General features: G+C 42.0%; 1 protein-coding gene across 1 annotated transcript in view; it reads left to right on the plus strand.

Moving 5' to 3' along the window:
- The window catches only part of PHACTR1 (phosphatase and actin regulator 1), a gene marked incomplete in the record, with an annotated part of 425,183 nt that overhangs the window by 372,525 nt on the left and 27,183 nt on the right, over nt 1-25,475 (plus strand). Inside the window, 2 exon segments of the mRNA XM_034762321.1 lie at nt 15,175-15,230; nt 22,248-22,309. Coding sequence (XP_034618212.1) covers nt 15,175-15,230; nt 22,248-22,309 — 118 coding nt within the window.

A 25,475-nucleotide genomic window follows, 5' to 3' on the forward strand; every position in this document is an offset into this window, starting at 1 on the left:
TTAGAGACTAACAAATTTATTAGAGCATAAGCTTTCGTGGACTACAGCCCACTTCTTCGGATGCATGTTTCACTCTATATGCATCCGAAGAAGTGGGCTGTAGTCCACGAAAGCTTATGCTCTAATAAATTTGTTAGTCTCTAACGTGCCACAAGTACTCCTGTTCTTTTTGCGGATACAGACTAACACGGCTGCTACTCTGAAACCTGTCTTACTATGCATTTTCAGTACTAAGCAAAATGGGGCCATGAACTCGGGGGTGGAGGGTGGGGCTGTAGGTGCCACTGTAATGCAAATAAAAATAGGATTGTTCCCTATATCAGGAATGAGGTTCCCCTCTTAAAGCAGAGGTCCAACCTCTTACACCATGTATGAATTCATACATTAATAATTTGTTCAATTTTTTTAAGAGTTAGCGTTCTTAACATATTAGGCTCCTAAGGGGCCAATTCAGACCAGAAAGGATATGGAGCAGGCCAGGAAGAGGGAAGGGGTCTTGCCCAGTGTTGCCACAGAATGCACTGATTCAGCACATCCCCTCATCAGGCTCCCTTATCTGCAAACTAAAGCTCCCCACCCCAAGTAGAACTCTAAGAATTGGTAGCAGATGCATCATCCTCTGCCTGCCACCCTCCAAACGGGGAAACCCCCACCCCAGGATGAAATTTATACCTCCCTGTGCCAGTTTCAGCAAAGCTAGTCCAGTGGATGTTGTGCCATGTGTGTGAGAGCAGACTTGTATGAGTAGAGATATATACTAGTTGACTGCAGTCTGTCCTTTTGGCAGACATGACTGTGTCAGAGCCCGACTTCTAAATGTGTCAAGATTATTTATTTTTGTTATTTTAAATGATGAGACTAAAGGGATGCTCTTGTCTTAATCATAGACAACTGTGACTTGAAAGTGGAATTTAAGGACAAAATCTCCGCAAAGACATCAGCGTGGTCACTCATTAAATGGAAAGTGTTTGTGTTGCATTAAAGATTTGTATTTCAGTCAGAGGTGCTACCAATCATTGAATAAGTCTATTATTCCTATGACCGATCAGTACCCCTGCTGTCTGCAGTGATAGAATCAGTACAAGTCACTCTACAGTCTCATTATGGTGCATGTTTCTCCAGTCCTTTCTTTGTGGAAACCAAATTAGTGAATACAACTGGGTTGCCAATTCCATCCCCACCCCGTTCATTTTTATACAAATCTAGATACATTTGTCCAAATACAGGCCTGAGACATGTTCTTAGCACTGCAGAGACTAATATACTTTGTCTACTTAACTTTCCTCTGTAATTTCAATGGGATGTGGTGTCCTTTGTTTCCTACTCTAAATTGTGTGGCGGTGGTGTTAGTTGTTAAACAACTAACTGTTTCCATCCAGAAACAGCTGCATTTCAGCATTGGGTGAAATCATTCCTGATATGTATAATATAATGTGAGCTTGCAGTAGGAATAATAAAAAAGGATATGTCACTAATAAAAATAGTCTTTATATCACTGCAATAAATAGGAGAACCACAAAGAATCCAGATAGTTTTTTACTTGGCTAAAGAATGATGTATTTAAATAAAAAAAAATTGTGACATAGTCTGGAACTAAAACAAGGAAATGGCTGTTTACAAATTTAATGCCCTAGATCTAAAATAAGAAAATAGCTTTTTTTTCTTGTTATACTGAATGCAGACAAATATAGGGCAACTCCACTAAGAACCAGGTCATAAATTTCCACCTTGAAAAATCTGATCATAAATCTTTTCGTTTTGTGTCTGCTGATTGTAGGGAGTTAATCACAAGAACAATTGTTGTACAGATTGGATGACCTTGTAAATTCTGTAAAGGAAACAAATCAGAAAGCAATGCAAGTAGATAAAGGAAGCAGACTGACAGGAATAAATTTCTTGTTTATAGGCTGATGATTGTAAGATGAAGAAATTGCTTTTTTGGTCAAAGAATTTAACTTCTCTTAGTTTCTCCTTCGTTCTCAACATGTTATGGCCTGATTGACAATTGATATGTGGTAACTCCCATAAAGCAGTCAACATGCAAGGCCAATTCTTTAGCCAGCCTTTAAATAGGCATGAACATGTTCGTGAGCACAAGCTGGATTTTTGGATTTGTAACAATCCAGTTTGCACGCATGATCACCTGTTTGTGTGTATAAACATGATAATTTCATGTGCAAGTTGTTGTATCTGAATAATTAAAAAAGTTACCTTTAACATTTGGCCTGTATTCGGACTGTGGTAAGTATTGCTTCATGACCTTCACATTACAATTTAAGGGAATTAAATAATTTTTGGATAGTCAGATCAGTTTCAAGAAAACTACTATATCTACCATTACATATGATAAAATTATACAAGCTTGAAATATTGCACATTCTTCCTGAAAGACTGTGGAGAACCTCAAGGGTCACTTTGAGGTCAAGAGAGATGTGTTTTATTTGCATGCCTAGTCACAACTATTTATTTTACAGGAAACATGGCTAAGAGGTATGTTCACATCTCATTGCACTGGGATTTATGTGCACAGTTCACACCATATGTGGAGATTAAAATATACCCCCCTCGGCTATGCACCTTGTGGAATTATAAATCACATTAATAATTTTAATAGAAACATGCTTTGGTCCGCAGTGAAGAGAGTGAGTGCTAGACCAAATCTCAGTGTCCTTTAAATCTATAGCTGTAATACTTACTGCAAATATTGGGCTCACAATGGAGATTTCTAATAATCTGCAACATAGCAGACTACAGGGAAACCACATATCTATGTGGCACATCCAGTTAATTTAGTAACCTAGCATCTTCGATAACCCAACTCTTAACTGAGATTGCTGAATTTAGTAGACAGTGATGCCAGTGATGAATTATATATCATAGGAATAAGCATTCAGGATGTTACTTTTACCCTAAGGGTAGGTCTACACTTACCCGGTAGTTCGGCGGCAAGCAAATCGAACTTCTGGGTTCGACTTATCACGTCTTGTCTGGACGAGATAAGTCGAATCCGGAAGTGCTCGCCGTTGACTGCGGTACTCCAGCTCGGCGAGAGGAGTACGCGAAGTCGACGGGGGAGCCTGCCTGCTGCGTCTGGACCAAGGTAAGTTTGAACTAAGGTACTTCGAACTTCAGCTACGTTATTCACGTAGCTGAAGTTGCGTACCTTAGTTCGAATTGGGGGGTTAGTGTAGACCTGCCCAGAGTGGATATGTTTAGCGTAGGTTTGGAACAGTGATCCAAAAAATACCTATATTCTTCAATCTGTCAGCAAAATCTTCAACAAGTTTTCTTTTGTTACAATAATAAAAGTGGGCACCGTCTGCTTATATATTCCTGCTGACAACTGTCTGGATTAAAAACTAGCCCTGAAAATTTGGAAATCCTAGTCCAGTATGATAGGGGTTTGAGGGCAGGAGTAGTACACTGGTGATTCAGTAATCATGCTGCATGCATTTTTAATTGGGCTGTTGGTGATGAAAGTATTTGGAGAGATTCTGGATTTCTTGCTCTCTTGGCCTACAAAGGGCAAGGTGCTCCACCAATCAGCAGGATTGTGCATCACTCAGCAATGACATCTCAGCTTTTTAAGGAGCAGCATTGGCTGGTTCCAAAGGCAATCCTCTCCAGGCCTCCTCCACCAGAAGGAAGGATAGTGGAAGGATAGTGGCTGGCAGGGCCTTGCGCAAGGGGACAAATTTACCTCTGTAAAGCAGGTAGATTATTATCCAGGGGTCATCAAAGAAGCAGAAAGCCCCTCACCTTCTCTCTCAGAATAGTTAAGAGATTATACTAATATTTTTACACTGTTAAAAAAAAAATCGGGGCTCTGTCATGGCTTAACGTCATATGAGAGCGGGGAAGAGACTCTACAGCAATGGAAGGTTCTGGCTTTGTCTCCAGAACAGTGGTTCTCAAAGCCAGTCTGCAGCTTGTTCAGGGAAAGCCCCTGGTGGGCCGGGCCGGTTTGTTTACCTGCCGCGTCCGCAGGTTTGGCCGATCGCGGCTCCAGGCCAATGAGGGCTGAGGGAAGCAGTGCGGGCCGAGAGATGTTCTGGCCACCCTTCCCACAGCCCCCATTGGCCTGGAGCAGCGAACCGCGGCCAGTGGGAGCCCCAATCGGCTGAACCTGCGGACGCGGCAGGTAAACCGGCCCGGCCCACCAGGGGCTTTCCCTGAACGAGCAGCGGACCAGCTTTGAGAACCAGTGCTCTAGAAGCCACAACAGAGTAATTACTAAGCCTTTTGAAAAGGTATGGCATGCATTTGTTCCCCCCTTCTTCTATTTCTCCCCTTCCACTTATTTGTATTGCAGTAGTCCTAAGGAATCCCAGTAATGGACCAGACCTCCTTATGCTAGGCACTGAACAAACACAAAAAAGATGGTCCCTACCCCCAAGAGTTTACAATTTAAGACCAAACAGGTGGATACAGACAAATATGGGAAGCACAAGGAAACAATGAGACAACATTGGTCAGCATGATAGGCAGTGGTGTCAGCACACCAGTTGCCTACCATTGTCTCACTTGCTATGTCAGCTTTGATCTTCTGACTTGCATTCCATATGCCCTGTCCCTTCCCGCATCTTTGTGTATCTGCGCTAGATCAACCACAATCTGGCCCTAAATATTAAAATGTTAAATGCCAATATTAAAATAAACAAGAATGAAAATCCTCTATTATTGTTGTTATTAAATGTAAATATGTATTTTCATGCATGAAACCGCAGGAGCCAGCAGCATAAAGGATTTAGCACTATACTTCTTTTCTTAAAAGTTGCTTTTAAATACTAATCAGATAATTATAAACATGAGCACTGAGAACAATTTACAACCTCATTAGCATTAGCTCTCAGCCAAAAACGTCATGCCAGTGCTTTTGTTGTTGGAGGGGTTGTTTGTTGGGCTTTTGTTCTTACGCAATGTGTATGACAGTATGTAGTTCTTTGGATGACTGAGTAATGTTCCAGTTTAGTATTCAGGACCCTGCTACCCAAATAAACCCTGCCTCAAAAAAATCTAAAGAGAGGTCCGTAGGAGTGTGCTGTGTGAAACTAGTGTGATATAAGTAAAACTAGCTCCTGCTTTGTTGGGTTACACGGTCAATGTGAGCCCTTCAAGATTGGGCTGGAAGGGAGCAAGTCCTTTAATTTTTGACACGTCTGTGGAAGACTGATGAATGTGAAATAGCAGATTTTGTAGTAATGGAAAAAGTTAAGCATAAATGTGGAACAGACTTTGTGCAGGGTTTCCCCATCCATTTCTGACAGTGCATTTTAACACTGACTTGCAATCTATCTACTAGCTTAATCCTGGGCCAGCCGTACAGTGGGCTCTTTTGGTGATGTCAACTGATACTCATTAGGGACTAGGCTGAGGCTACCACACTTACTTCATTTGTTACTTCCCAAAGACTAATTTGAAGCCAGGTCCCCAGTACCTACCTGCACAGCAGTGAAGAGAGTATCCCCTTGTAGCAAGAGTTCCAAATTACAGGGGCAAATATTTCACGGCTGGCAGCCCTACTACATGTAGGACAGATCTGCAGGACTCTAGGGGGAAATCCAGGACTCTCCTGCGGAATGTAGACCAGTAAACTGCCATGAACACATGCGTTTTAGCGCTTGCATACAGAACATTCTGTAATAATAAGTCTATTCAGCTTCAGATTCTGAGTATCATCCAAATAGTCTATTCATTCTAGTGAAAAACTCAAAACACAATTTTTACTTAACTTTTTTTTACATTTCTTTAGAGAGCAAACAAAAAGAATTTGTCATTTTTACCAGTCTCCTCTTTTGCAATGTCCTTGTCAAGAGTTTAATTTATGACGGAGTCCCAGTGGGGCTTAAAGATCAAAGTATTTTAAAGTGTAAAAGGATAATGATTCTTTAGACCAGTTAGGCCAGGATTATATCTCCTGTTCTATTTTGCAGAAAGGAAAAGGTTGTCAGGCCTCCCCCCTCCACTTTCTTTGTTTAACATCAATTCTAATTAGGAAATATTCCTTATGAAAAGGTTAGCAGTCCCCCAGCAACCATTACACTTGGATTGGGATAATAAAGCAGGCTTCTAGTTTGGTGAAGTTTCTTCAGCCTTCAAAATACAGCCTGAATGCTACTGGTGATGAGGGGTGGGTGTACAGGAGGAGGTGGTGGTATGTGCATGGGTATTTGAGAAGGTGATCTATGAAAAGATATCAGTGAGCACTAGAAAATTCATGGAGAATGTAAAAAGCTAATGTAAAATATTATTATTTAGAGACAATACTGCTAACATATCATGTTGGTTTTTTATATCCCTCTGCATGTTTTTTCTTTGTGTGTTCATGTTTTGTTCCCTCCTCCTCCCCACCCCCCCACCCCCCCGGTTGTTTTTTTATTATTATTATTATTATTTAAGGATATTTGTATGGAAACAGGATCTTTGCTACGTTAGAGATTATCAATTCCTGCTGCTAATTCCTCATTTGAAATAATAATCCTCTTTGCAACATTACATTTGTTTGCTGTGGAAATAGTTATGATGCAACAAAGAAAGGATTATGACTTCCTGGCCCAAATTCAGCACAAGTGTAAGCGGGTGCAACTCCCTGGCCTTAAGTGAGGAAGTAAGTCCAACAGAGGAAAGACTTGTCCTGAGGGGGAAAAAAATTCTGTCAGCATACAGATGTCCTTAATATAAAAAGAAGGAAGGAAAAACAGAGTATGGGCTAAATTCTGCTCTGTTATTTTGGTGCAAATCCAGCATAACTCTACTGAGGTCATTGCAATTAACTCCTGATATGCTGGTGTAACTGACACAAAACTGTCCTTTGATCTCTAAAATAATAATAATAATAATTTCAAAGTTTTCCAAGAGGCATCTGTGTCTTTAACTGTTGCACTTCTGCTTAATGAACCCAGATTTATCAGAGTGAACACTTCCAGTATTGCATGCATCTGGTACAGCACGTTTTCACTGAACTTCCAGGGAAATGCTATCAGTTAAAAGATTACTCCCGTGCTTTACTAATGTGAAATCTAAGAATGGGAAGGGGTTGTGAATGTGTACTGGTAGTTAAATGGGAATAAATAATTGTTGGGACTGTTAGAGGGCAGGAGACATACATGTTGAATAAGTAATAGCTAAACCCAAAATTCATGAAGACATTAAAAAAAGATGAGCGGTGATTTTACATGTGGTGACACACAAAAAAAGATTCATAATAATAATAAATGAAAACAACATCTGACTACCAAATAGCTACTGTAGGAAAAGCTGTATCTTACATGTACTTTTTAGAGAGACGAGGTGGTTGAGGTAATAGCTTTTACTGGACCAACTTCTATTGGTGAGAGAGAGAAGCTTTTGAGTTTCCACTTTCTTCAGGTCTGGGAAGCATATTCAGTGTGCCACAGCTAAATACAAGGTGGAACAGATTGTTTAGCATAAGTAATTAACACATATTTCAAGAGACCATTCAAGGTGAAGTCACATTTCCGAGACCTGGAGAAGAGCTCTGTATAAGCTCAAAAGCTTGGCTCTTTCACCAACAAAAAGACATTAAAAGACATTACCTCACACACCTTGTGTCTCTAATATTCTGGGATCAACACAGCTACAATAACCCCGCATATACTTTTTAGGGCACAGCTCCTGCAACCATCCACTACTCTTCATCCACCACTCTTCATAACACAGTGAGAATCTGAAATGCCTCCAGCCTGAAGGAGTTAACCACTCTTAAATGTCAAAAACCTGTGCAGTTCCCAGATTTTTCCACTTCATTAACAATACAGAAAGAGAGAGTGTGGAGATCATATTATTTTCCCATACATCCCTTCCCTCAGAACCTTACTTGCCATGTTTTAAATTGTTGAAAATGTTATTATTTTTAATTTTAAAAACACATATTTGGAATTCTTGTGAATAATAAGAATCAATGAACAGTCCAATTTCTGGCTTAATGTTTGGAAGGTGATGTTTCTTTATGATATCCCTGGAATCTAAAACTAATTGTTTGGAATTAATTTTGATTTATTAAGTGATTTTTACTTATTGTCTGTATGTCATTGTTCACCCCTGGCACTGACAGATCTTTTCAGTATGAACAACTCTATTTGCCTGTTTTCTTTGAATAGTCTGTATTTGCTATAACAGTGGAGATTTTGCAGCATTAAGCGGTACAAGTACTGAAGTATTTAGTGTATGGGTTATAACTAATAGAATTCCCAATATGTGATTCCGCAGTTGGATGGACATATTTATAATTAAGGAACACATGAATAAATGAAGTAGCAAATAGTTGTATGCACTTTATAGAGACCTTTTTAAAAAAAAGGCTAATTGAATATTGATAACATTAGAAATGGAAGACATCTATTTATTCACAGAACACGGATAGCAAGGGGAGCCATAGTAAATCCACATTGTCCACCAACAGGTCTCAGCCTTGCACTGGATGAATCATCTCTATAGGTGACAGGGTTCTTCTCTTTCCATACCCATTCAGTCTTTACCCTCTATGTTGTGTCTTCGAGCAAGTGTGCCTTGTGGCTTTTGTGCTGTGAAACACCTACCTACCCGGGGTTGGAGAGAGACCACCAATGCATTTTATATAAGCTCCCAAACAACCATCAGATGAAGGTGACTTTAGTTACTATTACCCTTAGCTGGATTTGAAGACGTGACTGAGAGTTGAAAGGTTCTAGGTTCCATCATCTATCCCTTTATTTAAGAGAACAGTCCAAAGGACTGCACGGGAGGCTATTAGACAACAGATGATCAATGACTCCACTGCAGTTACACCAGGGACCAGATGGTTTCACAGTGGAGCCTCCAAGTATTAGATCGCCACAGCAGTACATGAAAACCAAATAAAAGTAAAAGAGAGGACAGCAAAGGGCCTTCTAAGCTGTGATATTTAGGGGGGGAAACAGAGAATTTTAGGTCACAAGGAGGAACTTATAAAGAGGAGAGGGGCAATAGCTGAGTATCCATGAGGTTCTCCCCCTCCAAAACGTTCATATAAAACATACATTTAGAGGCCTGTTCCTGAAAAGAAAAGTGTGTTCATGCACAGCACAGATTTAGAGGGACACAAAATTAATTAGAGGACAGATCTACTAAACCACAGTTGTGACCTTGGCCTGGGAACATGAGAAGAAGATCTACTAAACTCTGTGTAATCCCCATAGTGCCTTTTTATTCTATAGGTAGTTAATTGAACTCAGGGCAGGAAGACAGGAAATCCTGAGCTCTAATCCTGGTTCTGGATTATTGCTACTCATGTTAGACTTGTAAAATTGGATTTTGGACCAGTGTTTCTGTGTCTGGAGAACTCATTTTCTTTTTGCGATATGGTGTGTACAATAAGAGTACAATTGAACAAGATCTCTAGCATTTTAGAATAACATGTTTGCTTTATTATTATGGGTCCTAATATTCATCTAATAGCCATCTAGCACATCTTAGTTCCCCAGCCAGCCTTTGTGAAGTTTTTTTTATTTTGTTGCCCATGAAATATATTTTTGAATTAGCTAATTCATAGTAGGCACTCTCCTTTCAAAGATTAGGAATTTGAGAACTCAGAGTTTACCCAGAGGGAAATGTTATTGCTGTAGAGTTATTATTGCATTGTAGATGCAATTATTATACTTCTGTCATTCTTTTTTAATGAAACAGTAAAGTATAAAGGATGTTCCATTTGGGGATGGAGGGCTAAAACCTGATCCTGAATGACAGAAATCAAAGGGAATTTTGTTATTAATTTCAGTGGGAAGAGGATCAGGGCCTCAGTGCGTGACTTTTATGCTAGGCTACGGCTTCATCTTTTGAAAGCCCTGAGAAATGCAATAATTCTCCAAGAAAATACTGAGTGCCTGGCTGTGATATTCCTCGTGTAAAAAGGATGTTCATTTTTAAAAAAGGATTTTATTGGGTTAGTGATATCATACCTGTGATTTTATTGAAGATTACGGGCCCGAGTATGTCATTGTTCAAACAGTCATACAACTCCATTTGTATCCAGAGTTATAAATCTATCTGTTCATTCAGTTTTTTTGACTAGATTCAGAGTTTATGGATTTTCTAGCCAAGATTACATCTATCAGGACATCAGACAATGTGGGGTTGGTTGGTTGGTTGGTTGGTTGGTTTGTTTGTTTTAGTTTTTTAAATACATAAATCCCATGTATTATAGGCAAAATCTCAAGCAAGTTGTCTTATTTTTTTAGGGATAGCGAATTAAGAGAAGCTACATTTTGACTATGAATGGTGACTTTTTTTCTGGAAGACTTAATTTGATGCATGCTGAACAGCCCATACTTTTCTGAAAAATCTTAAAGAGCTTTTCTTGAGTAACCTGTAACTTCTCCTGAGCGTAAAACAATTCCTTACTGAGCTGGAACAGAAGATAATCATAGAAGTGTACGACTGGAATGGACCTCAATACATCATCTCAATACATCAATACATCCAGTCCCCTGCACTCAAGGCAGGACTAAGTAATAACTAGACCATTCCTGACAGGTATTTGACTAACCCATTCTTAAAAATCTCCAATAATAATAAACTTTTGGAGATGTCTCAAGCAGAAGCTGACTCACTTGGCCCCAAGGAGGCCTACAAAAGGAAGTAATCAAAGTAACCCAAGTTTGGGGCTTTACCCAGAAGGCCAGCTTTACAATATTTTTGACTATCCACAGATGTTTGAGCAAGGCAATAAAGCAAAAAACAGTTGACTGCATTTGCTAAAAATCTTTCCAACAGTGTAAACTAGGGCTGGTTAAAAATTTTCCATTGAAACTGTTTTTCAACAGAAAATTAGGTTTTTGAGTAAACACAATTTTTCACAGAAAATTTCAGTTTTTCATTAAAACACTGAAAATTTTCACATAAAAATCAAAATATTTTAATTTGGATATGCTGCTGCAGTGCCTTATGGGAGTTGTAGTTTGGTTGCCGCACATCCTCATTTTGCTCCATGGGCTGGGCTTCCCAGCCAAGCTACATCTCCTATGATGCACCAGGACCTGGGACTCCCATGTAGCTATCCAAGAGGGGAGACTCTGGTCATCATGGGAGCATGAGGCAACCGAACAATAGATTCCACAAGGTACCACTGCAGCATTTTTAATCTTTTTGTTTGTTTGTATTACTACTGAAATGTTTCAATATTCAAATTTTCTCCAAAAATCAAAATTTTCCACAGGGAAAAATTGATTATCTAACCAACCCCATTCTAAATTCATCTTCATTGGAGCTAAATATAGTCTTGTATCCGCTAGCCGTTGCCTCACTCATGCTCTTTGTATTTGCCTGCACAAATGCAAAAATCTAACTGGAGCTGAATGTTTAAAATAGCAGGAAGGCAAAAGATAGTCGTTATTTGATAGCTGAAATTCAGCAAATGCACCTTATGGGTTTCCCTGGGAAATTAAAAATCAGTAAAGGGAGGGAGGGAGAAGCATTGTCATGAAAGGTACCAAGAGACCTGCAACAAAGAGAACTGTCAGGAAGAACAACTTGAAGGAAGAGAGAGTGTGTCAGGCACATTTTCAGTTTTAACAGTATCTTAAGTTTTCTGTCAGGAATTGTACAAGTGTAGAGCTCCTATGTTTAATATTGTGCTTCTTTGGATAGGGATTCCTTGCTTGAGAAGCCTTCAGTTTAGCATGTAGGCAATTGAGAACTTAATTAATTGGCAAGACAATGTTTTCCCCCATCTAATAAATCCTAATTGCAGAAGACTGATTAGAGAAGGCTGATTCTCAATAGGAAAATAAGCCCCTCAAGTTTGGTATCCTATTTCTAGCCATGGTTTAAAAACTGATGCTGCAGAAGAAAGTGAAACTCCTAAGCCTCATAAATGCACTTAGCCAGTTGTGTACTGCTGAGCCAGGAGGTGTGAAGGCAGTTCTTTCCTGACCTCTGCTAACAGTTAAAATATGCATGGAAACATGAGATGTGATTACTATTCTCTTCCCTAGTTCTCTTCTAATCGCCTATACTTAGTATTGGATTGCAGCAAACTTTTGGAAGGCCATGAACAGCATTTCTTTACTCTCTAGCTATCATTTTGGGGACAGGTATGTCACAGTTTCAGGGTAACTGCACCATTGACCCTCTCCATGATCTGCTCAAGGAATGCCCTCTCAGGCCTCCAGCCAGCATCTCTTTCTGGGCAGGAACCCGTGTCCCTTCTCTCCCCAGATCGGGTTTGAGGTTGCAGTTATCTCAAGCAGATCTGACTAATGGCCAACCCCTGCACTTTGCTTTTTTTCCAAGGGCTGTGACCAGGGAATGTAAGTGGTTATAAGTGACCACATAGCTCTTTCAAAGCATAGTACATTTATTTAAGGACAAAAACATGCAGAGAAAACATGAAAAATAGCCAAAGGATCACATACTGAATGTACCAGAAGTTACCTATTGACCAAATGGAGGAGTCTGACAGGGCAAAGTTCTTCCAACCTTTCAGCAGGTTTGGATCCTTGCTTGGACCAAAGGTAAGGTCCATTTGCTGAATCTAAAAACAGGCCCCTCTGTCAGGATAAACCCAGTCTTTTATACCAAAAATTTTGCTTTGTCTCCCAGCCTCCGGAAAATTTCTCCTCTCCTCAGGAAGTCATGCCTCAAAAGGCTGGGTATCTGTATAACCAGCCTGGGGATTTTGCATTCATCACCCCTTAGGGATTCCAGATTCCCCAGGGAAAACCTCTATTGAGCCAAGAACGCACAAAAATGTAACACTTACTGATACAAAAGTCTGTGAAGGTTCATGGGGCCCAACTCAATACAACGATCTTTGAAGCTTTTATACTCTCAAGAGCTGGCTCAAGCCTACAAATAACCGTATGTTAAATACACTGTAAATACAATAGTTTTAGGATAGGCCTTTGCTCATCCTAGCTGTCACAAGGTAATCTAAACTACAGAAGAGGTTGCACAGTGCTCATGACTCCATTTAGATTTTTCTTATGGTCCTGTCAGGAGATAAAGCCAAGGGGCCAGGCTGTCAGCTGGTATAAATCAGTGTAGCTCTATTGGTTCAGTGACGCTACATTGATTTATGCCAGTTAAGGATTTGCCCTAGAAAGTACATTTTTCATTATGAGATAAATGCTTGAGTGCTAAATCAGTTTTTACTCATTCCTCACTCAGACAAAAACAGAAGTCGCAGGATTTGGCCCTGTGTTCGGAAATGGCCAGCATTCACTTACTCTGATGTCTGAAAATGAGATTTTTAGCTGATCCTTTTTAATCCCATTTTGTTTTTTTACTGCGGGCAAAAGGCCCTTGATAGTAACATCCTCCTCATAAAGTCACACAGATTGCTCTCTTTTCTTACTGTGTGCTGTTTGTCCCTGTGGAAATGGTCACCTGCTCAGTGGCTGGAATCTAGCCTCAGCATTCCTCTGATGCATCTTACTGAGAACTCTCACAATGTGATGCACAAGAAGCATTATGTAACTCAGTCACTAGAGCTACATATTGCCAAGTTAAACTGTGTGATTTTTATTCTTTGATTCCCATACACTGCTAGTAACAAAATGCTTTTAATGGCCTCCTAACAATAAGGTGAACTATCTAAGTGTCCCGTTAGCAAGAGTTACTGTATCTTAAGGATAATAATAATAAATAATAATCTTTGAATAGCACATTCCATCTTCAGAGTGCTTTACAAACATTCATTCATTCTGAATTAAGGATGAGTTTCTGTCATTTTCAGCACTTTTCCAGTGAAGTAATTGTCCAGTCAACCATGGCAAAGAGAACAAGCTAATGGTCCTAATTCTCTACTGCATTAAGGTCACTTTTTGCTACTGCAGTGGTGTAAATGAATCATAAAACCAGCATAACTGGCCATGGGATTATACCCCCTGCATATGTGAATCTTCATAGAGCTGAGTGGTGATACCTCTGGCATAGGGTGTATGCCTAGAGGAAGTCCCAGCATTGCTGTGAATCCCAGCTGCTATAACAACTCCTTGAGGCCATAGGGAATGAGCACAATATAGAGCAGTCCTTAGGCTGCTGTAATTTATGCCTGGGTAGCAGACGGGCACACAGTAGCTCCAGGATCAGGGGAGTGCAAAGATGATTTGAAGAAACTGCTGCACTTCCCTCCTGTGATGTGCTGTGCATTCTTTGGCTGCAGCTGCGGATTGGGGCCAGTGTGTTCTGAGAAGCCTGAAATCATTTCCTAAACTTTGTCAGACAGTAGCCCTGATCCTACACCATATCAGGCGGCCTCAGCTTCCATTTATTTAAACGAGAGTCATCAGCTTCCCTGATGTAAATGACTGCATTGTGTGTGGAGGGTACTCAGCACAGGATCAGGCCCCAAGTTCATGTTTTGGCTGGTGATTAATGTTCTGTTACTGCTCCCATTGAAAGCAATGACAAAACTCCCATTGACTTCAATGGGTGTAAGAGCAGGCTCAACAAATGTTAATTTCTGAGGTCATCTTGCTGGTTTTCTTTGTTTTTCGAATACCCCTTTCTGCTACTCTCTCTTGCTTTCTAGTCGGAGTTCTCTGATTGTTTCTGTTTGCAGTCTCCCTTTTGTAATTAGATCTTATTTGTTTTGACTGTATTACGTACAGGTTGACTGCCAAGTGATTTCAATTCATGTTCATTTGTAATTAGTACATTTAATAAAGCTGTCCAAGGGTGGAGTGAGAGTGGAGGAGGAGGAGAAGAAGAGCTGCTATTGTTCTGCAGTCTGCAAAGTCTAACCAGGCCTCCTTGTTTCTGTGGACTGGCTTTGTGTTCAAACTCTGTTTGGACAAGTTGGGTACAGTCGGGAGGCTCACTCACAGCAGACTGGAGGGCAGGGAGGGAGGGAGCTAGAACTAAACTTGTCATATTTGTGAAAGTCAGGAAATAGGCATGAAAGGAAGGAAATTAAGTGAAGAAATCTGCACAGCCTAACTTTTAGCAGATTAGCCCAGGGTGGGAGTGGGAGGGTCACCTCTAGCATGAGACAACACATTTTGGTTTTTGTGGGTTGGAAATAGAAGAGCAAAGTATAGTCCATAATACCACACACAGTGGGGACATACTGTATACATAATGGAGCAATGTCATTGTCTCTCTCTCTGCCTTTTGTGCCGCAAAGTCGCTCTTATACACATTGGACTAAGGAGGATGTGATATGGTCCAAAAACTGATCCTGGATTTTTTTCGCAGACGACTGAGCCAGAGGCCCACTGCTGAGGAACTGGAGCAGAGGAACATTCTGAAACGTAAGTATTTGTACCATTCAGAATTCAACTTGTTAGCTGCTCTGTGTCTTTTATAAAGCACCAAATACAAGTCTGTAGCTATATCACAATAAGTAATAATATATATACAAGAGCTATGTTTGGGTGGGAATGACTGTGAAAATCACATTCAGTAAGATAACCAATACAAACAGTCTGGGAAGAAAATTCAAACTGAGGGTCATCTTCCAAAGTTCTCACACAGGCAAACCTCCCATTGAAATCCAGTAAAGACTTCAGGATTTAGCCCACAGTTTCTAAACTAATCTGTATTGTTCCTTTAAACAAATAAACCTATGGGGAGTTGCAACATCCCTAAAGTAGTTAATGATATTTTAAAGCCACAAAATCTACCCGGACAGCCTGATCCTGTTCCAGTCCGTATGAGTTTTACCACTCATTTCAAGGAGAGGAAGATTGAATCTGAAATAACAATTATTCTAATGAACAAATCAGATATTGAAAAAGTATGGCAGTTATTTTTTATCAAATCAAAATGGTTTTAAATATGAAAAAGATAAAGCTGTTTACTTGAAGATAACTAGTCAGAAAGTAGAGAACAGCAGGAATACAATTTTCACTGACACTCTTGCATGGATGATGTATCCTGCATCCTTTCAGGAGCATGGAACTAGAGTATTTAAAAAAAAAAAAAAAAAAAAAAAAAAAAAAAAAGCTACAAGAAAAAATATTCTAAAATAACGTGTTTAAATTCCTTAGTGTCTCTTTAGGTAGGATCCCATTGTTAAACATTGTATATTTGTTGTTGTTTGTTTTATTTCTACATTGAACAGAATCCAAGAGGCATGAAATGGGTGATTAGCTCTCTAGAAATTAGTCAAATTAATTGATTAAATGCCATGAAATCAAAATTTTAACATATTTCAGTGGTGTAGTTAGGGAATAAAATGTGCTGCCACTGCAGTGGTTGGTTTTCTGTAAATATGGCACATGAATAGACAGGTAGCTATAGATATAGAGATAAAATTAGATTAGCTATCAGAGCCAGTTTAAGCAGATATGGGGTCATCATTCACTTACGAGTGTGTCATCTCCTACTATATTCTCTAAACTTCTATGCCATGTCAGATGGAGGGAATCAGTCTCCTGGGAGAAATTATTGAAAAAAGAGCTGATGTGTTCAGAACCAAATTCTCCAAAGAGCTCATATTATCACCCCAGAATTCCCAGTCAGCATGAACCATCTGGTACCACACATTACCTGGCACTGGAGCATGACCAGTAACCACCACACTGGTACTGGTGCGGGGGGAGACGGGGGACCAGGCTGCAGCTTTGGCGGCATTGTCTGAACCATTGACTTAATGGCCAACATTTTAAAACCTAGGTTTCTAAAGATAAGCTGTTACAAGTAAAATTTTCAGACATGCCCAAGTCACTTAGGAACCTAAGTCTCACTGGGATTCAGCCTCCTGAGTTGTTTAGGGATTTTTTTTTTAAATGGGACTTTAGCTCCTAAGTGACTTAAATGTATTTGAAACTATTACCCTAAATCTAGAACTACATTTCGGCACCTAAATAAAACATAGATCTAAACATAGATCTGCCATAGAACTCCATATGTCTTGCTAAACGAAAAATTTCCTAAATACTGGGGGGGGAAATTGTTACATAATAATTGTATTTATAAGCCACCCCACGCCTTTGCTGAAGCACCTACATGATGAACAAATTATTGAAATATTATGTAATGAAAACATGAAATATTAAAAATCTAAACTAAGGACCATCAGATACCAGTATGTACAGCATTACAAGACAGCATTGTTCACTCCTCCTTGAATAGTTCAGTGACGCAATTTAAATAAATATCTAAGAACATAGCTAGATGGACAAATGGATGGATGATGTGAAACAAGAAAATTAAGTCCAGAGATCTTATCCTAAACAAGTGAAACTATTTTTATTAGCCCAATTCACAATACAGTAAATGAGCACATGGTGTTTTTCAAAGTTAAGTAGGTAGGTTTTCCTCTGTGGCTAGACTGAAATTTCCTTGATGCACTTGTCACATTTGACATCACTGTGTTCTTATATCAAATGCAATTGTGTCCGTATCCATTCCATGGGGGAGGTGGGGAAACAAAATGAGGCAAAATGTATTTACTCAACCAGTCTTTGCTCATGCAAAGATCACCTGTCCATTTCCTAGCCCCACTATGATGGAATGAATAAGATAGTCTTCCTGATTGAATTCCAAAAGCACCCATACTCGTAGCACAAAATCCACTGCCCCAGATGGCACTAGTAAACTTAGGGTTGTCTCAGAAGAGGAGCTGAGGGCCTACTGCTGGAAGGTGCTGAGTACTTCCCGTGAGATGCAACATGTCCTCAACTCCCATTGACTTAAATAGGAGTCAAGGGCAGGAAGCAGTTTGGGTGAGGAACACAGCACCCTGCAGTGTTGTGTGCTGGATAAGCATGAAGACTGAACTGATGCTCACCCATGCAGAGGGTCCTTCCAAGGCACGGGTGAGGCACATTAGTTTGTGAGGAAACATGCATGGTGACTGCAGGGCCGGTTCAGGGATGTTTCGCGCCCTAGGCGAAACTTCCACCTTGCGCCCTCCCCGAACCCTGCGGCAGCTCCCCTCCGCCCTGAGGCGCCACCCCCCCCCCCCGCGGCACCTCCCCCCCCCCCCCCCCGCCCTGGGCCCCCCCCCCCATGCGGCAGCTCCCCACCCCCCGCCGGCCCGGGGAGCCGTGTGGCAGCTCCCCACCCCAGCTCACCTCTGCTCCACGCCCTCCCCAAGCCCTGCGGCAGCTCCCCATCCCCACCCCGCCCTGAGGTGCCTCCCCCATGGCAGCTCCCCCCCTCTCCCGCCCAGGGAGCCATGCGGCAGCTCCCCAGCTCACCTCTGCTCCACCCCCTCCCCGAGCCCTGCGGCAGCTCCCCACCCACCCTAGCCCTGAGGCACACCCCCCCCACGGCAGCTCCCCACCCCAGCTCACCTCTGCTCCGCCTCCTCCCTGAGCACGCCATTGCTGCTTCACTTCTCCCGCCTCCCAGGCTTGCGGTGCCAATCAGCTGTTTGGCGCCGCAAGCCTGGGAGGGAGAGAAGCAGAGTGGGGCGGCGTGCTCAGGGGAGGAGGCGGAGCAGAGGTGAGCGGGGGCAGGGAGTTCCCCAGCGTGCTGCCGCGGCCCCCCCCCCCTTACTTGCTGCAGGCGGCCCTCCCCGAGCCCCCCTGCCACAGCTCCCTCTGCCTAAATGCAGACGACAACCGGGGCGGCCGAAGATCCAGCCGCCATGGTCGCTGCCGAAGAAAATGCTGCCCCCCAAATGCTAGTGCCCTAGGCGACTGCCTAGGTCGCCTAATAGGTTGCACCAGCTCTGGGTGACTGCATCGGTGATGAAGAGGGAACTTCAGCTTTTAAGGATGTCAGGTTGGCACCTTCAATGAGCATGAATTCCCTGTAAAAAGGCAATGAGATTGGATCTGATGGATCTGACAAATTTCAGTTGAAATGTCACACTGGCACTGACGTCAGGCCTGAAAATTCCAGTTCATCTCACACAAAGAGGCTAGCGAGAAATAGGGGATCTCTTGACCACTTAAAACAAAACACACAAAGCAACAGTTTTGTAACCTCTCTAGTTCTAAAAGGACTTCATCGATTTTAGCCATGTGTTAAATAAAGAAATCACTTTCTGGCTTCAGACAAGAACAATTGCCAGTGACCAGCTTTCACTTGGTAAAGGTTTCACCCTACCCAGTTGTCTCTAAAGCTTGGTAACTGGGCTGAGGGAAACAAGGAGACAGGAAAAATAGTGCAGTTGTTAAGAAGCCTCATTTCTGCCCTTTCAGACACTTATTTAAATTATAAATTAATGGAGATATCCTATTTCCTAGAACTGGAAGGGACCTTGAAAGATCATCGAGTCCAGCCCCCTGCCTTCACTAGCAGGACCAAGTACTGATTTTGCCCCAAATCCCTAAATGGCCCCCTCAAGGATTGAGCTCACAACCCTGGGTGTAGCAGGCCAATGTTCAAACCACTGAGCTATCCCTCCCCTGCTATTTGTAGTCTTCCAGCCAATTTGTTTTATTCTGAACCCTGTTAGAAGCTGTTTACCTCTCCCAATTCACAGCCTGATCCTTCAAAGATTTACTCAATGGCACTGTTTCTGTGAGTAAACTGTTGACAGGATCAGCTCCTTAGATATTTGTGGAACGATAAATCAGTCTAATTGGGGACTGATTGGAGGGAGAAACTATGCAGGGAACTTTTAAAAAAATGAAAAAAAAGAGAAACAATTTAGCAATACATGTATTCCAAATAGTATAGAAAAGGTGCTTGGGATCTGTCCCCTGCTGTCGTCTTATCCTTCTGCTATAGCATGAAATTCCTTCCTCCAGAAAATTTTATTTTAAAAGTATTACTGGAAATCTGTCATTTGAAATTAAAGGGCGCTATTATAATAGGAGACAGTTGTGCGCAGCGTGTCTTGAATTGGTGCATTTTTAGTGGGAAATCCTGGTCCCACTGAAGTCAGTGGGAGTTTTGCAATTGACTTCACTGGGGCTAGGGTTTCACCTCTCCTGATTAGAGCCTCCGACTGGGAATCAGGAGACCCGGTTTCTAATCCTAGCTCTGCCTCCAATTTGCTCTGTGATCGTGGACAAGTCAAATCACTTCTCTGTGCTGTACGGCTGGTCTATGCCCACTTTGAACACCAGTTTAACTACATCGTTTTAAATAAACTCCTGGTGTGGACACTTTTAGATCAGTTTGAGTGCCTTAAATTGGCTTAACTTAATTCAGTTGGTAACTGAAAGTTTTAAGACTACCCGCGGTAGGGATTTGCCCGGATTGAGCTCCATTGGTTCCAGCACCAGTTGAGTTAAATCGGTTCTCCCCCGGTGTGTAGAACAGCCCTTAGTTTCCCTTTCTCTAAAACAGGGGTAATATTTACCCACCGTTGTAAAATACTTTGAGATCCTTGGATGAAAGGTACTGTATGCAATAGACTGTATGTGTAAAGTAATAGTATATTATGATTATTTCTTGACTCATGGAAGGTACTCCACCTTAGGAGTCAGTAATGAACACTTTGTTGTGGCTTATTGCTTAGTTAGCTCAGCTATCTGTGTATTATGATTGTGCCTAGACAAGGAGGTAAACTTTTCAAAAAGAGCCTAAATAAGGATATGGCTTCACTGCAGAGTTAACTCCTCTTGAGTTAGTCTAGTTCAAGTGAGAGCCAGACACACCGTGAAATAACACTCGAGCTACACAAATTAATTGTGTTAGCAGTTGACAAGTGGGGCTGATTCTAGCCGGTATCCCCTCTTGGGTCAGCCAACACTCAAGTTATTCTCGGGTTAACTCTGCAGTGAAGACAAGCCCTAACTGACTTAGGAGCCTACATCCCATTGTTTAAATTCCTACATCTCACTGACTTTCAATGAGATTTAGACTTGTAAGTGCCTAAGTCACTTTTGTGACTTTTAAGAGCTTTGGAAAATTTTGCCCTGAACCTGTTTTTTACGTTTCGGGATCAATGAGGCTTGTGAAAGTTTAACAGAGCCGGCAGTGCTAGATATTACTTTCCTGAGCCTTTGTGATACAGGCTTGTCTTGGTAAGAAACTGCCATGTGGCCTATTTGGTTTTAGTTTGTTTAGCATGTCGCCCCCCAGTGTTGGCTGTTGTGCTCCTGTGCTGTGTTATGCAAGGCCCAGATCAGAAGGACCTTCTCACCACTCTGTTAGACAATAGCTCAGGTAATGGCAGTCTGTCTGAGACTTTACCCACTACCCCTATTGTGAGTTTTGTTTCCAGACCCTCCACTGAGTAGCTGTGGACAAATTATCCTGTGGCCAGGGAAAAAATGCCTCTGCTTCTTCCCAAGCTCCTGCCCTTCAGCCTGTTCTTCTCAGAGGCTAGCTGTATTATCACTGTCCACTGCTAGGCCACCAGAACGCAGACAATGGTTTCTGGAGCACTGGCTGTCTGCCTGGTAATGCGAAAAAGTGAAACACACAAAGAAGTAAATTTCATACTGATACTGAGGCAGAAGATGTGGATATTTCATGAGGCATAGAAGAAAGTGCAGTAGCAAATGAGTAGGGAAGTTCGCTGTTCCCAGAAGGACTTTCTCTGCATCTGACAAGCCCTGAAATATAAGTAGGGCCCTACCAAATTCACGGTCATGAGAAATACCTCACAGGCTGGGAAATCTGGTTCCCCCCACCCCCCGTGAAATCTGGTCTTTTGTGTGCTTTTACCCTATATTATACAGATTTCATGGGGGAGACCAGTGGTTCTCAAATTGGGGGTCCTGACCCAAAAAGGAGTGGCGGGGGAGTCACAAGGTTATTTTAAGGGGGTCACAGTATTGCCAACCTTACTTCTGTACTGCCTGCAGAGCTAAGCGATCGAAGAGCGGTGGTTGCTGGCCTGGCACCAGCCAGTAGCAGCATATAAGTAAGGGATGGCAATACCATACCATGCCATCCTTTCTTCTGTGCTGCTGTCTTCAGAGCTGGGCAGCCAGAGAGTGGCAGCTGCTGACCAAGGGCCCAGCTCTGAAAGCAGCAGTGCAGAGGGTGGCAATACCATACCATGCCATCCTTTCTTCCACACTGCTGCTGGTGGTGATTCTGCCTTCAGAGCTGGGATCCCGGCCAGCAGCTGCCATTGGATGGACTAGATGACCAGCTCTGATGGCAGTGCCGCCACCAGCAGCAGCACAAAAGGGTAGCAGTACTGCAACCCCCACTACAATAACCTTGCGACACCCCCACACACACATGCACACAACTCCTTTTTGGGTCAGGATCCCTACAATTACAATACTGTGACATTTCAGATTTAAATAGCTGAAATCATGAAACTTACTATTTTTAAAATCCTACGACCGTAAAATTGACCAAAATGGACCGTGAATTTGGTATACTGATGTAGAGGCTTATTCGTTGCATACTGTGCGTTTTGATCATGCCAACGGTCTAGAATCATGTCAATCTTTTTCTAGCTCGGAATGAACAAGAGGAGCAGGAGGAAAAACGGGAGATAAAGAGAAGATTAACACGCAAGGTGAGAGGCAACTTTTATACTGTTGTAGTCCAGCTGGAACTTTCTACTGACTGCATAAACCTTTGCCTATTTCTTTTCCAGAGCACCCTTTTTAAAAAGAGAACTTAAAATATTATTGAACGAAATCTTAAACAACTGTCTTTGCATTTTAAGGGCGAAAACCCAGGGGAAAGAGAGGAGCATCTCTGGGGACTTCCAGGGCAATTATTAGAAATAATGGAATGAAAATGAACAAAGGAAAATTTAGGCTGAAGAGCAGGAAAGCATTTCTTAAGAGTAGCCTGTAAGAGTAAAAGCTTAACATTGATCTAATGCTATTTCCATTGAAGTCAGTGGCTCCCAATGATTTCTATGGGAGCAGAGTTAAGACAATGCTGAGTGCTTTTGAAAATCCTACTCAAGACACATTATACTGGGGAATGGACTTTTAATGGAAGGGAACTGTTGCCTTAACATTTAAAACTAGATAGGAACAAAGCTGTGGAGAATAGTGTGTAGTGCAGAAAAGGGAACAATCCTGTCTTGGCAGAAGAGGATGGACTAGATGACCTAATAGGTCTTTGCCATCTATGATGTTTCTACTCTTAAGGTTAAATAGTAGTAATTTTATATATACTTGGTGAGCTGGTGTGAATCCTCATAGAGCAGTGGTGGGCAACCTGCAGTCCTCCGCCACTTCCCGCAGCTCCCATTGGCCACTGGGAGCTGCGGGCAGCCGGGCCTGCGGACAGTCAATGTAAACAGTCTTGCGGCTCGCCAGTGGATTACCCTGACAGGCCGCAGGTTGCCCACCACTGTCCTAGAAGCATTGATTTCAGCGGCACTATACTAATTTATATTCGTTGAGGACCTTGCCTGTTGTTTTTAAATAAAGTTTGTTTGGCAATTATATCAATATTTCCCATATGAGGAGAGAGATGGAAGAAGCACTACTCTGAACTCATACCGTTAAATAATTCTCTTCTCCAAACAATTTTATAAACACCAAAAAGTTGAATAGAGAGTTGTAACATATATAAATAATAAAACTGATAAAGGACTATAAACAGGATATATGTTGTAATATGAAATCAAAAGTTTTAATTCCAGGCTAATATTTGGGTCAGTTCGTCTTCTGTCTAACCTGGCTTCTTTCACCCTTAGAAATAATGGCCCAGAGTCTCACTCTATAGCTGTATCTTGTCAATGGAGCTATGCCAATTTACAGATGAGGATCTGGCCCACTGAGCTATAATGTTTAAAAAAAAAAAAAAAACCCATAACTTCCTGACAACAAGACTAAGCACATTTCCACTGCCATCCTGTTTATACCGATGTTTGTGGAAAAGAATCAATTCACACTTCAAGGCAAAGCTCGGGTTAATCTCTGCACAGAAATTGCAAATATCATTTTGCAAGTCTTTCATTCTTGTTATATTTAGGTAGGCAAACATGTACAGGAATCCAGTCCAAATGGTAGTGCTATTTGCTAAACAAACATGCAAGATAGAAACATTGCGCGCACACACACACACACAAATAATTGCCAAAGAATCTGGCTTTCATATACCAACCTGCCCTGTCACTGTACAGTTCCCCGCCACACACCCGCCCTTCAGGAAATGCAGAAGGCAAGAGCAGCTACTTGCACTGAAGAGGTCACCACTACAAGTGTTCTGTCTACTGCAGTGGTCTCCAACCTTTTTACGCCCAAGATCACTTTTTGAATTTAAAGGCAACCCAGGATCAACCCGGCCCCTTCCCCAAAGCCCTGCCCCACTCACTCCATCCCCTGCTCTCTCCATTACTCACTTTCCGCCACCCTCACTCGCTTTCACCAGGCTGGGGTGGGGGGTTGGGGAGGAGGTGCAGGGTCTTGGCTGGAGCCGAGGGGTTCACAGTGTGGGAGGGGGCTCTGGGCTGAGCCTGGGGCAGGGGGTTGGGGTGCAGGAGGGGGTATAGGGTGCTGGCTCTGGGAGGGGGGTCAGGGATGGTTTGGGGGGGTGGGGCTTGGGGTGCTGCGGGGGCAGTGCTTGCAGGCAGGAGCAGCGCGTGGAGGGAGACCCCTGCCCCCGGGCACGCTGCCCACTTCCGGGAGCACCATGGGGCTGGGACAGGCAGGGAGCTTGTCTTAGTGGCAGCCCCGCTGTGCCACTGGAGATTGTGATCAACTGGGAGATCCTAGTTGGTGACCACTGGTCTACTGTATAACTGCAACTCTACCTGTGATCCTGAAGATTTCAGTTACTTGACAGGCAATTCCTGTTCACACTTGCAAACAATAGCAACAGTTGAGCCTGTTACTGCACAGCCTCCATTCCCATTAAACTAGGTTCTTTGTCGCTCATATCACACTCTAGACATGTTCCTTTTGGCCGTTTTTGGACTTTTACTAAATAAGCATATGATCTCATGAGCCCTACACTCTAATCACACTGAATTTCAGTGGGAGCTTTGTGCATGGAAAGCTCCTGGGATCAGGCCCTAAGTGGATACATGGCTTAGGTTGTTTATCTGTTTTCAATTTTTAAACTAATTGTTCTAGTGACAGCTTCTATTTGTCTGTAATTATACAGAAAGAACCATGGTACTTCAATACTATTGGATTTTGCTGTGATCTACGAATGTACTGTGTCCCTGTAGATAACAAATGCTCAGAAATCACTAGAGAGAAGGAATGAATAAAGTTTGAAAGTTGACAAATAACAATTAGGAATGCCAAGTACCTGGTGAATTTCAGAAAGATTACAATTATTCCCCAAGCTCTCGCTTTCATGAATATGGCCCAGATGTGTCTCTGCATCTTGAGTACCATGGCAGGTTCTCTCTGCCCAGCTGTACTGAAGTCTTATTAGCAAAGGATGTTAAACCTGAGATCAGGGACAAAGCTAACTGGTCTTTCCAAATGTTTACTCCACTATACCTGCCTGTTTCTGGGTGGTATTTAACACACCCACAGAGCAAATTCAAGGTGATGAAATATATGCAGAGCTTTATTCAAGTAGCATTGTATGTTTAACAACAACAGGGAAAGATGATTCTGTAGTGTCCATTCTAAAGTCTCTTAACTGTAAAAACATTAAACAACACAAATTGTTACCCATCTGATTTTGTGAGACCATCCTGTCTTCAATGGAACAGTTCCACTTCAGTGACCAGGGGCACCTCCAGAAATTCTTCACGTGAA

Source organism: Trachemys scripta, chromosome 2, assembly GCF_013100865.1.
Source record: "Trachemys scripta elegans isolate TJP31775 chromosome 2, CAS_Tse_1.0, whole genome shotgun sequence".
NCBI lineage: Eukaryota > Metazoa > Chordata > Testudines > Emydidae > Trachemys > Trachemys scripta.